General features: G+C 39.7%; 1 protein-coding gene across 4 annotated transcripts in view; it reads right to left on the bottom strand.

Annotated features, from left to right (window-relative positions):
• ripor1 (RHO family interacting cell polarization regulator 1) overlaps positions 1 to 22,418 on the bottom strand; it is a 342,903-nt gene that overhangs the window by 165,135 nt on the left and 155,350 nt on the right. Inside the window, exon 1 of one of the 4 annotated variants that reach the window (XM_043707048.1) lies at positions 985 to 1,105. The exons of the other annotated variants lie outside the window; for them this stretch is intronic. Coding sequence (XP_043562983.1) covers positions 985 to 1,000 — 16 coding nt within the window. The 5' untranslated portion in view covers positions 1,001 to 1,105. Of the gene's footprint in view, positions 1 to 984; positions 1,106 to 22,418 lie in introns of those variants that run through there. 4 annotated transcript variants of the gene reach the window in all.

Below are 22,418 nucleotides of genomic sequence, written 5' to 3'. Positions count from 1 at the left end.
CTTTTTTACCACCCTCCCTAATCTTACTGAAACATCTGTAACCAGGAACCGCCAACAACCATTCCTGTCCCTCTTCTATCCACATTTCCGTGATGGCCACAACATCGTAGTCCCAAGTACCAATCCACGCCTTGAGTTCACCCACCTTATTTCTGATACTCCTTGCGTTGAAGTATACACACTTGAACCCATCTCTGTATTCGCAAGTATTCCCTGTCAGAGCTACCTTCTCCACAGCCTCCTTACATTCTTGGACATCCTGAAAAACAGCTAACCTACTTGCTGGACTACAAGTCCGGATCCCAACCCCCTGCCAAATTAGTTTAAAACCCCCGAAGAGTGCTAGCAAATCTACGTCCCAGGATATTGGTGCCCTTCTGGTTCAGGTGCAACCCATCCTGCTTGTACAGGTCCCACCTTCCCCAGAATGCAGTCCAATTGTCCAAATACCTGAAGCCCTCCCTCCTACACCATCCTTGCAGCCACGTGTTTAACTGCACTCTCTCCCTATTCCTTGCCTCACTGTCACGTGGCACCGGCAACAACCCAGAGATGACGACTCTGTCCGTCCTAGCTTTTAGCTTCCAGCCTAACTCCCTGAGCTCCTGAATGACCTCCCCACCCCTCTTCCTACCTTCCTACCCAATTCTATTGTTTTTATTTCTGAAGAGCTTATAGACTACACTAAATGTCTGAGGAACAATCTGGATTATGTTTATAAGAACTACAAGTCTATTTATTGTTAATCATCATAGAGCAATCTATGTAATCATGAATTATGGTTTCATATTAATCAGTGGCAGAATCACTGATTGATTAATGTCTTCCTTGTATGGTCAGTACCTATGAAAGACTTGGAAACCATGTCAATGGAGTTGGCATGTTCATAGAGTTCATCAGGTGAATGGTACACACAGCCATGGCAGTGCAGATACTAAATTCTACTGATAAAATTGGGACAGAATTCTACACAACTCTACTTACTTTCTGGGAAGGACATGCTTTTAAGGTTCCTCTCCTTGAAATCATTTCCATCAGGCAGGTGGAATGTGCTTTATAGTTGGAAGCTACTAACAACACCATTTGGCTCGCCTAACAATCTTCCAATGAACAGTCAGCTTTCAATTCCCGATGTCCATGTGCAACTAAGGACAGAATCTAGTCTTGAGCAAGACTGGATGGGAGAAAATGGGGTAAGAGTAAACAAAACACTTGGATACTTCTTGATAAACTAATCATTTGAAACATAGCATCTAATGTTAACAGTCATTTGACATAAACCACAAACTGACGTTTTATTAAGCGCTATTTTTGACGCAGGAAAACCAGAAAAAGGTGTAATATTAAACTTTTAAATCCAAACCATTTTTTTGAAGCAAGTTTTCTTCTGCCAAACTTTTGATGGGGCAGTACTGATCAGCTGCAAGCTGTGAGAACACTTTCCACTTAACAGTCCAAGATATTGATCAACCTTAGTATGGAGTCTGGAGCAGGACTGAATCTCACTTAAAAAAGGTGTCTCTGTCTGGAACTCTTAACCCATAAAAGGAAGATAGAAATCACAGCCACTCAGTTCTGGAAACAAGTGGTTCTGAATTTGAAATGATAATAAACCATAATCACCTGTGTTTGTTAGTGTAGGGACTTCAGATATATCTGATAAAAGAACAGTTCTAAAAACAAGGAGAAACACTCAATCATCAAGTCTACCCATTCAGTAGACCTTGTACATTCTCCTCTCTTTAATTAATCTACTAAGGGACAGTAATTAATGACTGTGCTTCCAAATAAAGAGCCAATTTGAATATTGATCTAATACCACTGCTCAACTCCAATCACCGCCATTAATTTTATACAAAACAAATCTGAAAAATCTTTCTAAGAAGCACCCAGAAGACTCTGTTTGAAGAGTTTCTTTCAAAACCAGTCTTCTCCCAAAGTTGCTGCCATGCTTATTGTTCAATGGTCACCAACAGGCAGCCAATCTCTCTTTTTAAGCCCTTTCCCAGCTAGTTCAAGTATTAACCTAAGTAGCCAGTGAGAGTCCTGCAATATATGCACGTTTTTTCCAGTCGAGTAACTTGACAGTAAACAACAGAAGCAGCCATGGTAGAAATTTTCACTTACGGCACCAAATCCAATTACAAAATAAGAACATCTCAATTAGACACTTCCTCTTAAATTGAAGCTGGAATTATGAGAACAGAAAAAGACAAATTGATGTGAATGACTTTCAAACTCCAGGGTTTTGGAGCTGAGAGTATAGTCATCAGTTATTTTTTCTCAAAGCGATGAGATCATGAGTGATTTGGCTTCTTTCTGATTCAATTCAAAATTAAAATGAAAGTTAGTACATAAAAACCTCTCAGAATAGCCGAACAGGGAGGAAATGCTCTCAAGGTCACTTCCTCGATACACTATTGTCTAATCTCATTACTCTTACTTCCTGGCATGGAATGAGAAGGTTTTGGGGATGTTATCATTAAAGACATGCACAAAATGTGAGGTTCTTTGTATTCAAATTACAGCTCAACTCCTAGTGAAGGTCATGACGTACCTGTCCATCCAGTTTGTGCCTCTCACTATCAGCTGCTCTACATGAAAAAGATGTTCTGATATTGGGGCATGATTCTTTCAGGAGGAAGTATCTCAGCACTACTGTTGGTTGTCCAGCCATCTTCAGATTAATCTCTTAATAAATTCTGCTCGTTATCTCTGCCACTCAAGGTGGTTGGACGTAGTGATTTTGCCTGCAAACAATATCCCTCAAAAAACTAAATTGATGGATTTTAATTAAACTTTGGACACAGTTGGGATATGACCCAAAGAAGAACGGATTTAAAAATTTCATATCCAGATCTGAACAAAAGGATTCAGTACCATTCAGAGCTAGGGTGAACTGAACTTTTACAAAAGAATATTGAGAATTGTTTTAATTAGAATGAGATGCTTGTTTTAATATGTTGAGAATTATCTTGTCACTGGAATTGGTTACAAATTTCAGAAGCTGAGCAGAATTTTCAGGGCACAATTGCCAGATAGAGAAATTAGGTAGAGAGTATTTTATAACTGAAAACTGACTAGCTGCTTCAAATACTGCACACAAGTGCTCAGGTACTGGATAGTCTCAGCGTCACCCTTTAACATACCCATTAAATATTAGTTCAGGACAGAGAGATAATACTGAAATAATTCAATACGCAGGTACTGTCGAAAAAGTGAGCAAAACCTGACACAAGAACGAACTTAATAAGAGTATAATACGATAGATTTTAAAATTTAATAACATTTCTAGTCTATAATGAGAAACAAAACACTAATTTAGAATCTCTGCAATCCATAGTTTTCAATTAAATTAAATGCAAATTCTAGAATGTTTACATGAAAACTACTTTATGTTGCACGTAGAAAATTTGCTTAAGTAATAAATTTGTCCCTTTAATATTTGTGTTAAAATTTTCACAGCATGTATAGATTAGCTGTAGAAGTTGTCAAATGTTTGTTCAAGTGCTTCATACCAAAACCATGGCACGTCACGGGGAAGGGCTCTCCCTTCCTCCTCATGTCATCCTGTCTGCTTAGCGTCCAGGGAGGAGTTTGTGCTTGGCAGGCCAAAGATAGCTGTCTCCAGCCAGGAAGTGTTTTGGAGCCAGAGTTAAATTTGGTGAAGGTGTTGCTTCTCTTCCTAGCTTGATACCTCAGTTTCCCAAAGATTCTCTGAAGGGGGTTTAAATGAATGCAATAAATCAGAAATACCTTAGCAGTCTGAACATAATGCCGTGATTCCCTACACTGCCAACATTATCAGTTGAGACAATATTGTTAACATGCAAGCTTTGGTTTATCCTTATCCCTCTGTTCCCTCCTCCCATTCTCTGCTACCACTAGCTCAGACACATTCTAAATGTAAGAAACAAGAACTGGAGTTAGTCATTTAACCGTTGTGCCTCCAAGAAGAATACAGATTAACTTCTACCAACTCCACATTCTCAGACCTGCCTCCTTGTCATAATTGTCAATTTAGCACATATATGGAGTGAAAAGTAAACAGATTCCATTTGTCTTTTATTTTGTGGACAGGGCATATCAGGGAAATGTTCTACATTGTTAGCTGGCTGCCAGTGTTTTAGTTGCAATAGTCAATAATATGTGGAGCTGGCAAAAGCACAGCAGGTCAAGCAGCATCAGAGGATCAGGAGATTCAACGTTTCAGGCAGGACCCTTCATTAGCTGTAATGGAACAGCTTGGCTAAAGACATTGCTGGTTCTCATGCAGAAATATTCAGTACTGTTGTTAGGGTGTTGTCAGGGCCTTGGTTTTTGCAATATTCAGTGTGTTCAATCAGTTATTGATATCACACAGTGAAGTAAGATGGCTTCACTTCAAAGTTAAAATACAGAAAAATGTGTAGTCATATAGTGCCTTTCACAACCTCAGGACATCATGAAGTACTTTACGAATAACTGAATTGTATCATTGTCATATTGTAGGGAATGCAGCAGCCAATTTGCAAAAAAAATCAAAGTGTCACAAACTATACAATAATCAGGTTTTATTGGTGTTAGTTGACAAATGAAATTTGCCATGTCACCAGGGAAAACAGGTCTACACCTCTTCGAAACAGTTTCATGGGACCTTTTCAGCTTATTCGAAAATGGCAGTTGAGACTTCAGTTTAACACCTCATTCAAAATATAGCATTGTCAACCCATTGCAGCACTTCTGAGGAATGTCACAAAGCAGTCAAAGAGGCTACTTAACTCATCAAACCTGCTCTCCCCGTAATCACAATCACGTGAACTCTGGACATTGCTTTCTTCCCTTGACCTTTGTTAAACTATTACAATTTCTGAACAAAACAAACCTTGCAATCTGCCCAAACACTGTAGAGGTCTGTATAGCATTGGAACTACATTATACATTTCTTCACAAATACTAAATGGGAAACCTTCTAAAGGGATAGAAGATTAGGAGGAAAGTTTGGTTAAATGGCAACAGTGAACTTGATGAGTTAGGAAAAGAAGAGAGATTGTACATTAAAAAATGTGTTTTGACCAGCTCCTTGATGCTGGCACATTCTCAGAACATATCAAAATGATTGCATGCGATGATGAGTCTGAAGCAATTGCCCAGGCTTTTGCCTCTTGCTGCACATGCTGAAGTAAATCCATTTCCTTAGTGATGATCCACAAAATGCAAATTTTAAATGTGTCTCTCATGGTTACTGATGAAGTATGTTAATAAGTCCTGTAATATTAGAACTCAACCTCAGCTCATTCCTGGACATTACAATCAAGATCAACATCAAAATTCGGCCTTACTGGCCTTAATCATGACACATTTTTTCACAAGGTGGTACAAACGAGATTTTTCTATTTGCTAAATAGGAAGGAGTTTTAAAAATAACTTCTGTGATCAAAGAAGAATTCCAGTGGTTGAGTCAGAATGAGAATATAACTGAATTCTTCAGCTTCTAAAGCAACAGAAATCAAAAGTGAGCCCTGCAGTTGCTTCCAGCCACTCCAAAGCTTTTTTCCACACACAAGCTAAACTAAACTATAGGGGAAGTAGACAAACATTTGCTGATTCAGGCCAACATTAAAATGTTCCCAGTTTGCAAAGATCAGGTACAAACCATCTAACTAACAAAGAATCAGCTTGCACTTTCTTTGGTAGTTAGTTCCAATGTTCAGCATTCATTGTTAAAACTTTATCTAGACAAAACACAGGCACAGGGTCACAGATATTTCACTGAACATCAGTACTGAATTTGACAAACACTTCATGCATATTAGAAATCTTAAGTTGCACAATCGCCTTCACATTTTTGTCAGATGCTGTAATCATCTGGACTGCACTCACATTGAAACATTTGATCTTACGCATTTCAGACTGACATCACTAGGGAATTAGCCAGACAACAACTCACGATACTGTTCACTATTGTGGGAGGACATCCTTACTGGGGCGGGTATGACCAGTACCAGAAATTGCTACCATGGTGTGTGCATAAAGTGATTCATAGAATGAAGGAAGTCACATGGGACTAACTAATCTTTCCCACAGAAGAACAAATGGACCCACATTTGCTCAACCCTTGCCAATTTGGTAGACTTTTGTGCTGAAAAGTGATTAACACTATGGAAACATTCAATATAAGTAACAGTATACAGCGGCAATTTGAATTAAAGTTCTATTTTTAAAATAAATTTATCCTCAGAACCTCACATAGCACTTCACAGCCACTGAATTACTTTTGAACTGCAGCCACTTACAAAGGTAAACATAATCAAATAAATGAGTGTGCACTGCATGCATAAATGAGTTTACATCAGGAATAAAAACAAAGCATGTAAGGAGGAAGTGATAATTTGGCTCTTCAAGTCTACTCTGCCATTCCAGTAGATCATGGCTTGTCTTCTACCTCAAGCCTACGTTCCCACATTACCCTTGTGTGTCTGGTTTAGACATACTCAATGACCAATAATCTATGGTTCTCTAGGGTGGAGAAATGCAAAGGGTCACAATCTTTCGAGTGAAGAGATTTCCTCTCAGCATATTTCTGAAGAATCAATCCTTTATTTTGACTTGATATTCTAGATTCCTCAGGTAGGGGAAACAATTTCTTGGCATCTGCCCTATTAAACTCCTTAAGAATTTTACATTTCAAATAAATCACTGCCCATTTTTTTCCAAATCCCAAGTATAATCGACTCAATACTTCCTGATAGGATATTCCCCTTAGGCCAGAAACCAGTCTAGTTAAACTTAGTTGCACTGTTTCTAGAGCAACTGAGTCTGCTTTTCAGGTGATTAGATTCCCCACAGTGTGGAAACAGGCTCTTTGGCCCAACAAGTCCACACCAACTCTCCGAACAGTAACCCACCCAGACCCATTTCCCTCTGACTAATGCACCTAACAGGATGGGCAATCTAGCATGATCAATTCACCTGACCTGCATGTCTTTGGACTGTGGGAGGAAACCGCAGCACCTGGAGGAAACCCACGCAGATACAGGGAGATTGTGCAAACTCCACACAGACAGTTACCAGAGGCTGGAATTGAACCTGGGTCCCTGGTGCTGTGAAGCTGCAATGCTAACCATTGAGCCACCGTGCTGCCCAGAAGGGGGACAGAAACTGCACAAAGTACTCCAGGTATGGCCTCACTGATGTCTTTGAGAATTGTCGAAGACATTTTTTGTACACTTGTATCCACTGACTTAGTGACCTTAGCTGATATGCTATTTCCCACTACAAACTGCAGTCTCCGCCTGCACATGAACTGTTATTAAAGTACAGAATAAATGCAACTATTTCAGTCCTTCATTCAAAAATTTTTTTTTTAAAATTTACTCAACTCCTGCTGATTCGATAGGTTTTCTGGTCCTGGAAGATTATTAATTCATATTATTCTAACATTCAATGTAAAGTCACCACTAAGTGGAAGTTGTACCATGTGTAAAACTTAACACCACCATTTGGTACTCCACCTTTCCACTCACCCAGCCTGCCTTTAATGCACTGTAGCCTCTTTGCAGCTTCTTTACCACTTACTCTTCCACCTAACTTAGAGTCATTCAGCATGGAACTTTGTGTCATTAACAAAATGGATACATTTCACTCAGTCCGAGAGAAGTCATTGATATAGATTCTAAAAGTACTGAACCATGTGATATTATTAGTCTCAACCAGCCAATCTTAAAACATTACATTTATTCCCATGACGCTTTCTGTCCATTAATCTTCCTCATTTTTAAAAAATAGCAGAATTAAGTTTATCATCTTCTAATCACTGGAAACTATTCTAGAATCCCAGGAACTCTGGAAGTCAAAACAAATCCACCCTACTATCTCTCCAGCTATACCTTTCAAAACCCTAGGTCTCCTTGTCCAAAAATTACCATTATTTAATCCCATTTATGGCCCATCCTTAATTGCCCTTGAACTTACTGACTTGTTTGGTCATTGCAGCTTGTTGAGATATTGATCCTGCAAAGTCTCTAGAGAAGCAGGGCAATTTGTACAACAATCTCCCGATTTCCATGTTTAAATGCACATTTGTGGTCACTGCAAGTTGCTGTGCAATTTAAAGTTCAATGGCAAGTGCTGACGACTGACGTCATTAATTTGGATCACAAGTCCAGGTGCTGTGTCCCATTATTTTTGACAGATGCTGTAGGGAAAAATCAAGAAATGACTTATCTGTTGATAAAGTAAAATAGGGTTTTTTGGATGTTGGGAACTTGTGGGCACAGTAGCTCAATGGTAAGCACTGCTGTCTCAGTGCTAAGGCCCCAGGTTCAATTCCAGACATGGGTGACTGTTTGTGTGGAATTTGGGTGTTGTCCCAGTGTCTTCATGGGTTTCCTCCCACAGTCCAAAGATATGCAAGTCAGGTAGATTGGCCATGCTAAAATTGACTGTACTGCCCGGGGATGCGTAGGTTAGGTGGATTAGCCACGGTAAACATGAGGTTACAGTGATAGGTTGGGGGCTGAGTCTGTATGGGGTCCTCTTCAGAGATTTGGTGTGGACTCAATGGGCTGCTTTTCGCACTGTAGGATTTCTATAATTCTAGGCATTAATGATAACAGCATTCAAGTAACTCTCCAAACTCCAATTTATTGCACATTGGTTCTGAAAAGAGAAAAGATGTGAAGTGCTATAGAAGAACAAAGAATTTTGGCACTTTTTTTCTGAAAGAAAGTGCAAGAGCAGTGTGTGTGTGAGACAGCAAGAGCAAGGATTGAAATCTAAAAATGGAATTCTTACTGCATTACAATACCATTGCTCGAATATTCTAGATTTTGAGAATTTATTAAGTTCTGTTGTGAGGGTGCCATTTTGGCCTGTCTCCCATCTTCCAACATCCAGAAACTCAAATTCATCCAAAACTCTATTTGTATCTTAATTTGCACAAAGTCCTGTCCACCCAGTACTCCTGGGCTCGCTGATCTTTATCACCTCTCTGTCCGGCCATGTCATGGTTTTATAATTCCTGCTCCCGTTTTCAAATCCCTTCATGATAATGCAACTTTCTGCAATCTTACCACCCTCTGATATCTCTGCACTTCTCCAGTTCCTGGCATCTGCAGCATCTTTGCTTTCAAATATTTCATCATTGATGCCTGTCATTTCAGTGGCTTTCGCCCGACATTCTGAAATTCTAAACCTTTGCTCTTTTTCCTATTTCTCTTCCCTGCTTGTGGGAGAGTGATGGCCTAGTAGTGTTATTGCTGGACAATTAATCCACAGATTCAGGTAATATTGTGGGCATCCAGGCTCAAATCTCCAACAGGGCAGATTCGATTAGATTAGATTAGATGAGTTTCCCTACAGTGTGGAAACAGGCCCTTTGGCCCAACAAGTCCCCACTGACCCTCCGAGGAGCAACCCACCCAGACCCATTTCCCTTTGACTAATGCACCTAACACTATGGGCGGAATTGGAATTCAATAAAAAAAATCTGGAAACAAAAAAGTGTCACGACGACCATTAAACCATTTGCTGATTTTCCGAAAGAGCCATCTGGATCAGTAATGTCCTTTAGGGATGGAAACTGTCATCGTTACATGGTCTGGTTGACATGTGACTCTAACAATGTGATTAACTCTTAACTCCCCTCTGGGCAATTAGGGATGCGAGATAAATGCTGGCCTGCGATACTCCCATCCTGTGAATGGATTAAAATAAAAACAAACACCGTAAATGACCCCCATTTGCTATAATCCCCTAATGCACCTTGATATCAAATTCTGAACATTTCTTCAGTCTAACTCTTGCCCCCTCTACCTGGGATTGCTCCATTGTGTCATCTGAGGCAGAGACATCATTAGAAGCACCATGGGACTTTCTAACTATATTTAAGGCATTATATAAATCCTCATTTTTTTAAAAATTCAAAATACAGAGGATTATGTGTTCTAAGGTTCAGTGAAATGTCAATTCTGTTGACTTTTGCAACTGTAGAAACGCATGTGGGAGCACATCATATAAACACAAGGCCAGTGTTCGCTAAATCTTTTCTTAGTAAAACCTAAATTGTGCAGTTACGTTCAGTTCAAATCTCAATTTGTATTTGATTTTGACATTGCAACATAACCAAACTGCTGAGAGTCGACAGGAGTGGAAAGTTGATCCCAAAAGGGCAAACGTTTGATGGACTGTGAAATTGTTGATCCTGGCTGTCAGTCTTTCAAATTGTATCTAGGACGGGCAGAATTCAGTTTGAGGAAATGATTTGTAGTACCTGGACTGCAAGCATGACTAGTTCTCCAAATAAATATTGCCTCTGTTCCTATGAAGGGATTTGGGATAGACCGAGTAAGAAACTATTCAACACTTATTCTTACATTAACCCACTCCTTTGAGCAATCTGACAAGCTGCTGGAAATGCAACCTTTAAAAAGCTATCACATGTTTCAATGTGGATGTCTGCCTTAGTTTTGGGACTGACTGTGCCAAAACACACTGACATTATGTCCATAATTCTTAACTTTCAAAAGAAACCAGCTGTCACAAAAAGGCCTTTGGGAATGTTTGAATCAAATTTGTAAAATGCCAATTTCTTACCATCCAAATTTGTCATCAACATTTCCAAATGTAACCTTAAGTACTAGACTGTCTAATTCTGTGAGATTGCCCAGAAATACAGGACCCGGTGAGAGAGAGAGTTGCGTTGTTACTCAATCTCTCACTGAGCAGATCAACCAATCCATTGTCTCACTGAGCAGATCACGGATCAATCAATTCTCTCACTGAGCAGATCACGGATCAATTAATTCTCTCATTGAGCAGATCAACAGATCAGACAAGTACGAAAAGGGTTGGCACTAAATTTAACAGGAGAATGTTTGAAGGGTACCTCAGAGACCACAGCTGATGGCATGCTTGATAGAATGTGAAAGAAATTTGAGCTGATCCAATTAGGTAGGATACTAACTTGACACAAAACAAATTGTGCTGGTGGATTGGGAGACTGCATTAAAACATAGGACAAACTAACTATGGCAAGTATTTCAAGAAATAATGTATAATTTGCAGCAAATATACCTATCTTTAAGGCACAAAAGAGCCACAAGAAAATGTCCAAACGGGTCTAAACAGGAGTTGAAGTAAATATCCATTCAAAAGAAAAGGCTTAAAACATTGAGAATAAAACTCCTGAGGATTGAGAGGATTTTAGGTTTTAGTAAAGGATGACGAAGTAATTGATGTGTAAAAAGAAAATGAGAATAAGTTGCCAAAGAACACACAAACAATTAATAAATGTTTCTATAGCTGGAAAAGATAAATCCAGGTGCCATATCTCAAAAGATTTTTTTTAAAAATAGAGACTACACAATGAAACATTTCAAACAGTGTGAAGATATAGCACTTATTGGGTATTGATTTACCGAAGTGCCTGAAAAGTAGCACCTGTCCATTTCACCGAGAGTCACAAATCTTTCTGAGAATCAGTAAACTAACTCACGAATGTTAGCTTTTACAAAAGTATATCGTATAATTCCTTTGGTGTTAATTGTAGTTGGAGATTTAAAAAGTAGCAATTCATAAAATTTTCTCTTCCCTCATCTGTTATCTTCCCAGTAACCCCATTTCTTTTCTGCTGTTTACTTTGTACTGTAGATGCTTTGATCCTGAGTTAATTATAATTTACAGTTTCTGCTTCAGATTACAAGTGGCTCAGTCTGATTTTCTTCAATTCTTTGGTTAAAGTAGTAACTATTGTTGCCCGGTTTTCACCAGCTCTGGATTTCATTGAGGGCGCCAGATTGATATGAACCGGGGGGGCGTTCAAAGACCTATGTGGAAGGGCTGCCTGTCTGATCACCTCGGTTTCTGAATGAAACTTCTTGCTGAGTTCAGGGTAGTATAATCTTGTTCTTCTGCAACAGTGATTAAAGAACATCTTAGTGTTGCATTTGATGAGACTCCAAAGATAACCAGTTACTTTGATCGTACGTGCCAGAACATCAGAATAGCAACTGACTTCTGAACAGACAGTGTTTTATCCTCTTGCTATTAAGAACTTATTGACTAACTTGTAGAAAGCCAATATTTGCAGAGAAGTCTGTTTTTCCCCTTTGCCTGAAGAGAGAAGATGTGTGCGCGTGTTTTGGATATGTTTAGAAAGACAAATATTTATACCTTTATGTTATTTACTGTCTAAGTTAACCAATTACACCATCCTCATTGAAGAAATTTTGTTTAGATAATAAAACAAGAATTGTATTTATTAAAAACAACTAGTTTATAGATCGGCTTGTTAAAATTGGATATAGATACCTGACCATCCCAATAACTGGAAAAATGATTTTTATTTCATACTGTGGCCTGTGGAGTAATGGGACTAGAACAATTATGCAGTCCTTCAGCCTTGGTCATTAGAGGATTAAAATCTGCAGGAAAGTGGAACGAACATTGGACACTGCTTGATCAGCACTAGCAACAAAAACTAGGCCAACAATCTGATCAGAGAGGGGAGAAAAAGGACAATACTGATTTTCAATAATAGTGACTGATAGCCTATGCCAGCTCTTCAGGAACAGATCCAATTTGTCCCATCCCTCTGCTCTTTGCCCACTATTTTGCAAATTCTTCCCCACTCAACTAATTATCCCATTCTCTTGAAAGTTATTATGGAATCGATTTGTCCACCCTTTCAGACAGCACATACATAACTGGATTTGGTTCTTTTGCCAAGTACACTAATAAGTATACCTTCACTGGCTCTCCAACAGAATCATTATATCTTACAAAAACACTTGGTGACAAGCAGGTTCTGTGGTTTCAATCTGCACGACTGCCCAGGTTCTGTCATTACTGTACAGCCTAAAGTAGTTCAGGCCTATTGGATATTCATTGCCATAGGTAGAACAAATGTCAAGAGTCAAGAAGAGGAATCAAACATGCAACATCAATAAAAATAGGTTAAGTATAGCCAAAATGAAGGAGAACATTTTTGCAAATAAATTCTGACCATTTACCTCTGGTGTGCAATGATGTGGCTCAATACTCCATTATGAATGCCTCACATTGAGGACCAAGGTAACCCAATTCTGCTTGTTGTTACAGTGAGGGTCAAAAGTGCAAGATACAGATCTTCACCAGCTAATAAGAGTGTTTGTCTCAGTCTTAGTAACAATGATAATGATCAGATCACACTGCTGATTATACCTTCTGTTCACAAAACCAAGCTTTCCATTTACACTAATTTCAATTAATACCTCGGGCTGAAGAAGGTACTTCAAAACCAAATGAAATGCAATCTTTCAAAATGCGTTTGAGAGAGCGTTAGGATTAAATTACAATTCCAGATCCAATTGGAACTTGAGCATTTAAGACAATAAGAAATAGGAATATGAATAGAGAGAAAGTGAGGGCTGCAGATGCTGGAGATCAGAGCTGAAAATGTGTTGCTGGAAAAGCGCAGCAGGTCAAGCAGCATCCAAGGAACAGGAGAATCGACGTTTCGGGCATAAGCCCTTCTTCAGGAAGGGCTGGGGCTATCCTGAAGAAGGGCTTATGCCCAAAACGTCGATTCTCCTGTTTCTTGGATGCTACCTGACCTGCTGCGCTTTTCCAGCAACACATTTTCAGCATAGGAATATGAATAGCCCACTCCACTATTCAATAGGATTGTGCAGGATCAACATTCCTTATGTCCACTTTCCTGTTTTCCTTGTAACCCCTTGATTTCCCCATGGATCAAGAATCTATCTCAGCTTTAAGTATACACAAGGATCCTGCCCCCACACCTCACTGTGGTAAGGAGTTCCAAAAGATTCTCTCAACCCTCAGTGAAGAAATTCTGAAGAAGTGTTTGGTATGCTTTCCTTTATAAGTCAGAGCATTGAGTATTGGAGTTGGGAACTGAAAATGTGTTGCTGGAAAAGTGCAGCAGGTCAGGCAGCATCCAAGGAGCAGGAGAATCAACGTTTCGGGTATGAGCCCTTCTTCAGGAATGAGTTGGGAAGTTATGTTGCGGCTGTACAGGACATTGGTGAGGCTACTTTTGGAATAGTGTGTGCAATTCTGGTCTCCTTCCTACAGGAAGGATGTTGTGAAATTTGAAAAGGTTCAGAAAAGATTTACAAGGATGTTGCCAGGGTTGGAGGGTTTGAGCTTTTGGGAAAGGCTGAATAGGCTGGGGCTGTTTTCCCTGGCGCATTGGAGGCTGAGGAGTGACCTTATACAGGTTTATAAAATCATGAGGGACACAGACAGAGTAAATAGACATGGTCTTTTTCCTGGGGTTGGAGAGTCTAGAACTAGACGGCACAGGTTTAGGGCGAGAGGGGAAAGATATAAAAGGGACCTAAGGGGCAACTTTTTCACATAGAGAGTGGTGCGTGTATGGAATGCCAGAGAAAGTGGTGGAGGCTGGTACAATTACAACATTTAAAAGGCATCTGGATGGGTATATGAATAAAAGGGTTGAGAAGGATATGAGCCAAATGCTGGCAAATGGGACTAGATTTATTTAAGATATCTGGTCGGCATTGATGAGCTGGGCTGAACGGCCTATTTCCATGCTGTACAACTCTACCTCAGACTTACATTGACACCCCTTTATTCTGAGACTGTGCCCTAAGGTCCTGGACTCTCCAATGAGGGATAACATGCTCTCAGCATTTACCCTTAAAGAATCCAATGTGTTTCAATGATAATACCTCTTACTCTTCTAAACACCAGTGAGTAGAGTCCCAACCTGTTTAATCTTTGCTCAGAAGACAATCCTTCCATACCAGGGATCTTCCTAGCCAATCTGCTCTGAACTGCCTCTAATAAAATGATATATCGCCTTAAATAAGGGGAAGATAAAAGGTAGGGAGGAGGGACTTGGGGGAGGGGCGTTGGGAATGCGATAGGTGGAAGGAGGTTAAGGTGAGGGTGATAGGCCGGAGAGGGGGTGGGGGCGGAGAGGTTGGGAAGAAGATTGCAGGTCAAGAAGGCGGTGCTAAATCTGAGGATTGGGACTGAGAAAAGGTGGGGGGAGGGGAAAATGAGGAAGCTGGAGAAATCCGCATTAATCCCCTGTGGCTGGAGGGTTCCTAGGTGGAAAGTCCCTCCTCCCTACCTTTTATCTTAGCCTGCTTGGCACACCCTCCTCATTCCTGAAGAAGGGCTTATGTCTGAAATGTCGTTTCTCCTTCTCCTTGGATGCTGCCTGACCTGCTGCGCTTTTCCAGCAACACATTTTTCTGATCTCCAGTATCTGCAGTCCTCACTTCCTCCTACTTAAATAAGGGGACCAAAAACTGCACACAGTATTGCAAATGTGGTCTCACCAGCACCTTGTACACTTAGTTTTAACTTGCACTTGCTCCAGTTTAAATTGTGGCTCTCCTTTAAGACGCAATGTCCAAATTTAAATTACGTTAAGCAGTTCTGGTCATAGAAGTAAGGAAGTCTGGGATTTAGGTGCTTAGATAATATAAATTGAAATAAAAACCACATAATGCTGTGATTAACACTGCTTTGATGAGGAATGGTTGAGAGACTAATTGTTGCAAGCTTTTTAATTTATTTCTGCCTGTGTTGAGACTGATAAATGAAAAAGGCCTTTGTTTATACTGTATTAAAATGGATGGTAATTCTGCTAGAACCACAGCTCATGGGCTCAACTACGTGTATACTTCTCAAAGTAGAGGTCACACTTTTTATTAATTTTCTATTCAACAGTTAGTTTGGCACTCAACCTAGAGCCTCTAACTTGGCTGTGGAAGATATGCAGGTTATACCTGCGTGCATTGTTTGGATCAGAGAAGGAGAATATAGGATGTAGAAATTATACACCATTACCATTTTGTAGAGTTGTTTTCTGTTAGCGACTCAAAAAGGAGACAAATGCTTTTAGACACTAAGAACTTACTCTAGGCATCGATTCAGAATTAAGGAAGTGCTGCAATGTCAGAAATAAGGCCTTTCATACTAAAATGAAAGTACATTTGTGGCACCATGTGAAGAAGAGGATTTCACTCTAGGTACACAACCAACATTATAACGAACTGGTTATCTGGTCATTGGATGTTTATGGGAGTTGCTGCATGTTGACTGGCTACTGCATTCACAAAATAACATGAAATGTAAAAATTTATAATTGATGCAAATTTTTTGTTGTCTCTTTTTCCTTATAATGAAGAGCAGCAAGAAGTGCATTGACTGCGGTGGTCCATGAAAGCAACTCACCACCAACATCTCCAGGGCAATTAGGGATATTCTCTAAATGTCGGTGTAGCCAGAAATGCTCATGTACCGTGAAGAAATAAAGAAAAAAGAATCAGTTGATCATAGCTTCATCGCTGAGTCACCAGGTTCTGGTTTCAAACCCTATTTCAAGACTTCAGCACAAAAATCAAATACTACAGTACTGAGGGAACACTGCAGTGCATGAGGTGCCATCTTTTGGATGAGACATTAAAAAAAAAGGTTACGTCGGTCTGCTCAGGCGAATGTAAAAGATCCTTTCTCACTACGTCAAAGAGGAGTACGGATACTATCTCGGATGTCCTAGTCAATAATAGTTATCCTCCTTTCAACATCACAAGCAACTGTTAATCTATCATTATCAGGTTGCTTTTTGTGGGAGCTTGCTGTGCACAAATTGTGGTGATGCATTTTGACATGAAATGCATGATTATGTTTCAATAGTATTTAATTAGTCGTACAGTGCTCAGACATCTGATGGCCGAGAAAATGCTAAGTAAACAAACATCTTTCTTTTGATAGTAAATACCTGGTTTGATAATTATAATGGGGATTAGCTGGCTTGAGCTACAATCAATCATTGTCGCATCTGCAATTTAGGAACACACCTTTAAAACCATTTTCCATTAAACTGATTTATCAGTTTCTGCCTAATGACGGGCTAGAATCTCTTTTTCCATAAGCAACAGTTTTGTGTTTTTTCAACCAAATGGTTTTGGCTAAATAAAAATCCACAATTATCCAGAGATGTGAATGTGAACTAATGGACTTAGAAATGCAGCAGATGGCTTGTGTCTGAACTCATCTTCTTAATACATTATTTTCAGACGTTAAGATCTACAGACTGCTGACTAACTTACTTTAATTCCCTAATACCCTGTTTACCAGCAGCAGTCCAAGGGCCAATCATGTCTGATTAAATATGACAGCGGTTCAGAGTCAAAACCAGACCCTGGGTTTATCGGCTACTTGCAAAGTGCTGAGAGCATAGGATATCACCATTCAACAAAAAGCACAAGAGCAGTACAAAAAAGAGAAGTTGGGAGATGACAAAATAAAATTTCACTGAAAAACTATAAGTGGGAACAAACATTTAAAAACATCCAACTTCACACCGGTTACTTTACAATGAATTGGTACCCCTCTGCTCCCCAATGATAGGAACTTGCTCACTCCCTTATCTAAAAACCTCAAAATCATTTGAATGCTGTAAGATCTTTTGGCACTCTGAACACTCCAGCACATTGTTCTCTGCCTTTGGAGAAAAAGGCAGAAAACTGAAACTAAGTTTGTTGCCATTTGAGAGATGGGAGCAGCAAAGTGCATTTGTCATCACTGTGAAATACATCTTATGCCAATGACACAAATGGCATTTTAAAACGAACACCCGAAATCATTTCAAGGAGATTAAGAGAGATTTCAAGAATATGCAATAATAGAGTTTTAATGCACTCGTGCTATTAATATACTGTACTCCCTCATATTGCAATATCACACCAAATCAGAATGCTTCAGTGAACATGAAACCACAATAAAGTCATACTGAAAGCTACTAATTTAGGTATCAACTAAGTGCAGGGAGCAGTTAGGGCTGCAATAATTAAAATGTGAACACTACCATTGAATAATTAACTGCACAGACTCTTACACAAGTTCAGGCAAAGCACATTTATCAAAACTAACACTTCAAACAACTTTGCCAGAACTTCTCAAACAGTCCACAAAAAACAAACAATCTGGAACTTTTTTTCATTTTAATAAAAATATCAAAAATTAAAAGAATGACTTTCTGCATTTCAATAACTTTTATAACTACAGCTATACTAAAATGCTTCCATAAACTTAACAGGCCGATTACAGAGCTTGAAAATAAACTTGATACCTGGGCCTAGCCGAGTTAATGAATTACAGGAAGGGGTGCATTGGTATGATATAACTCTCCCAGTGTGATGTACCACCTCTGGATCATCTAGGAACTCTGCCCAAGTGTCACTCCACAGCCTCTGTCACCATATCTGCACATGCCTGTCCCCCATCTCCACCCAGCCCTCTTCCCCTTCTGTAGATCCAAGTATATATTCTGACTGTTCAAACCAGACATTTAAAACCATGGACTGTGAACAAATGTCTTGCTAATAACCCCTATTGTGAATAATGCCAAATAATGCAGTGCTGGGAGCAGTCTTCACTCATAGACTCCTCACTACAGTAATTCCACACTTTCAGGCGGTTGCAAGTCAAGAACAGTGCATCAATAGGATGTTTGGACCTTCATGCCGGCTCCAGTATTGAATAAGATCATGTCTGTGGTCTCACTTCCACATTCCTGTCTGGACGTCTCATTCTTCTAGCCTCCAATGGGTACACACTTGTTCAGCTTTTCTTTGTGATAACCCTGCCATCCCAGGAATGGGAGAAAGTGAGGACTGCAGATGATGGAGATCCGAGCTTAAAAATGTGTTGCTGGAAAGGCGCAGCAGGTCAGGCAGCATCCAAGGAGCAGGAGAATCGACGTTTCGGGCATGAGCCTGAAGAAGGGCTCATGCCCAAAATGTCGATTCTCCTTCTCCTTGGATGCTGCCTGACCTGTTGCGCTTTTCCAGCAACACATTTTTAATCCCAGGAATGGGTCAAGCAAGCTTTCTTTAAACATTAGTTCTAAAACAATTAGACCTTTTTTGTTTTGCGAAAAAGGAGACCAAAGCTGTTCACAGTATTTGAGATGTGATCTCACCAACACCCTGTATAACTGCAGTAAAACGTCCCTATTTTTATATTTCATTCTCCTTACAATTAACTAAACTCAACTTGCCATCCCAATCATGTGCTGGAGTTGCAAATTACTGCATGTAGCAGGACACCCATTCCCCTCTATACCACCCAGTCTTGCAATCTGTCACCATTTAAATAGCATACTGGTTTTCTATTTACACATGCAACCATTTAACTGCCCAAATCTCTGAGCCTATATTAAATCATATCTCTTTGCAGACTCTCTCCTTCCCCTTGACACCTTACTTTCTGACCATCTTGGTGCCACCATTAAAATTTAGACTCCATACATTGCCATCCTCCTCATCCAATTCATTGATATGGAAAGCAATTAGTTGAGACTCCAGCACTGATCCAGCTTGCCAACTCAAGTACAGTAAAAGAACACTTAACCCCTAATCTCTGTTTCTTGTCAGCTATACAATCCTTTAAATCCACGTTACCAAGTTACCTTCAACACCATGTGTCCTTAGATGCAGCAACCTTCAATGTGGCATCTTACCAAATATGCCTTTTGAAAATTTAAGTTCTTCACATCACCCAGCTCCCCTCTGTCTACTATGATCTTTGCCTGACAAAAAAACTTCTAAACAAATTCATTAAATACGATTTCCCCTTTACAAAGCTATGTTGGCTCTACCTGATCAAACCATGATTTTCTAAGTACTGTATCCTGCTGTAAGCTCCTTGATAATGGAAAAATATAGTGCCCAAACAGGAGTGTTTTTAATATGTTTTTGACAAAGTGAAAATGAACTACTTATTTATGAAGTTCCTTCACCAAACATTGAACTGAAGCTCTATCCACAGAAATAATCATAAATGGTCTGATCTAAGCATATTTAGAAAGCCCATTTGAAGAAGCCATTGTGCCTTGCAGCGTTAACTCACGCTCATTTCCATAATGGTAGTTTAATGCTTTCTTGTTTGTACATACTGCTCTGGAATAATGATTAAGTACATGAAGCAAACAATTAAACAACTGGTTCAGTTTGAGTACCCACAATTCCTCAGTTAATACTCTGCCCTACATTCTCAAGGGCAATAAATGCTGGCCAGCCGGCAATGACCATGTCCCGTGAGTAAATAAAAAGAAGTCTAATATGAACCACCAGTGGAGTGAGGGAAGGAGCAGAAGTATATCAAATACAGGCATATAATACAAAAACAAATTACTACAGATACTGAAAATATTAAATAAAAACAGGTAGGCTAGAAATATTCTGCAGGACAGGTAGCTTCTGTGGAGAGAGAAATCAAATTAAATACCTCAGGTCATTGACCCTATATCAGAAGATGAACCAATCTCACAAAAGAAACAGAACATAAGTTCATACGATATAGGAGCAGAATTAGACCATTGGCCCATTGAGTCTGCTCCAACATTCGATCATGGCTGATATGCTCCTGACCCTCATTTTCCTGCCTTTTCTCTATATCCCTTCAACCCATTACCAATTAGAAATGTCTGACTCCTCCTCAAATTTATTCACTCTCCCAGCATCCACTGCACTTTGGGATAGCAAATTCCACAGATTCACAACCCATAGGGAGAATTGGTTTCCCCTCAACTCTGTTTTGAATTTGCTACCTCTTATCCTAAGACTATGACCTCTCGTCCTAGAATGCCCCACAAGAGTAAACATGCAGTCTATGTCTATTTTATCCACACATTTCCTCAATTCGAATACCTCAATTTGATCTCCCCTCGTTCTTCTAAACTCCAGAGCATAGGCTTAAACTGTTCAATCTCTCTTCATACGACAAATCCCTCATCACTCAATGCAATTTTGATGATTGTAGTTAACTATCTAGCAGTATATACGGGCAAATATACCCAGATTAAAGAGGCATTAAGAAATCTAAACACTGGATTTCATTGATTGGACTCATAGCTAAACGAAAAGGAAATCAGTTTTACAACATAGGATTAAACGACAGGATGAGCAGACTGGAAACACCGAAGTGACAGCCATCTGCCTGTATGAGGCCGTCACAGTTAGCTGTGCTTCAGATATTTTCTAAGCAACCTGTTCAGAGATGTTATTACACACCTTTGGGACAGGTGGGAACTGAACCTGGGTCTCCTGTCCAGGGGTAGGGACTTAACACTGTACCTCAAGAGCCCTTATTAGCTGTGCTTTAGACTAAGTAATTCAATTATAATGACTTGAAAAGCATCAGTGAAATATAAAACTGAAGGCAGACCTCTTTTAATACCTTATATTGTCCAAACAGGATTTGAGCTTAGGGAATCAGGGACAACTTCAAGATATAATTAAATGCTCTTCAAACAAAAAAAAAAATCCATGCCCAGTTTGTAAAATATCTCATTAAAGTTATAGATATTACATCTGAAAACATGCTATCAATGGTTTGGTTAATCTCAAAATGAATTTTGAACTTTAAAAAACAACTAAGTATGCACCGAAAGCAATGTTTGGGACCGTGGACAATGAGATAAGGACCCACAGTCCGCACTAGACTCAATTAGAGAGAGCCAATTGGTTATGTACAGCTTGAGGGTGACTACTCCCCAAGCATGGGCTAAGATGCGTAGGCAGAACTCCTTGATCTACCCAAGTGAGTATGAGGATTGAAGGACAGTGAGGGAGAAGCAGGTAAAAACGTGATGCACTGATTTATATAACGTTGAGGTGCTGGTGTTGGACTGGCGTGGACAAAGTCAGAAGTCACATGACACCAGGTTATAGTCCAACAGGTTTATTTGAAATCAGAAGCTTTCGGAGTGCTGATTCTTCAATCTTCATCTGATGAAGGAGCAGCACTATGAAAGCTTGTGATTACAAATAAACCTATTGGACTGTAATCTGGCGTTGTGCGACTTCTGACACTGATTTATATGTACTACTTTTTAATTAGTATACCACACCCAGTGCAATCTCATCTGCACTGGGGACAGAAAAGGCAAGCGCTGGTGACCACTTTGCGGAACACCGCCATTCAATCCCAAGCTTGATTCTGATCTTCTGGTGTCCTAGGCCTGCTGCAGCATTCCAGGGAAACCCAATGAAAGCTGGAATAGCAGCACATTTTCCAATAATGCCTTATTTATAGTCTCTGGATTCAACATCAAGTTCAACTGCTTTAGTCCAATCCTCTAATTATTAATCGACCACCACTGCCCCCTCCTGTGCCTGGTTCACATTATTTTGCTGCTCGTCAAAGCTGATTTACATTTTGCTATTACCAGTCCTCTAGATCAATGCGATGTCACTTTCTACAACCATTACCCATCCCTTCATCGTTTGATGTGCAACACTGCAGATCTCCAATCTCCCTCACGTTCTAACTTTTACATTACCGTTTCTTTTGTTCAAACTGTGCCTCCGCATCTTTTTCAACAGTGTGAAAAAAAATCACTTCTCCATTCCTCTTCAGTTCCAATAAGATTCTTCTTCAGAACTGAA

Source organism: Chiloscyllium plagiosum, chromosome 17, assembly GCF_004010195.1.
Source record: "Chiloscyllium plagiosum isolate BGI_BamShark_2017 chromosome 17, ASM401019v2, whole genome shotgun sequence".
Lineage (NCBI taxonomy): Eukaryota > Metazoa > Chordata > Chondrichthyes > Orectolobiformes > Hemiscylliidae > Chiloscyllium > Chiloscyllium plagiosum.
This window is presented reverse-complemented; position numbering and strand designations above follow the sequence as displayed.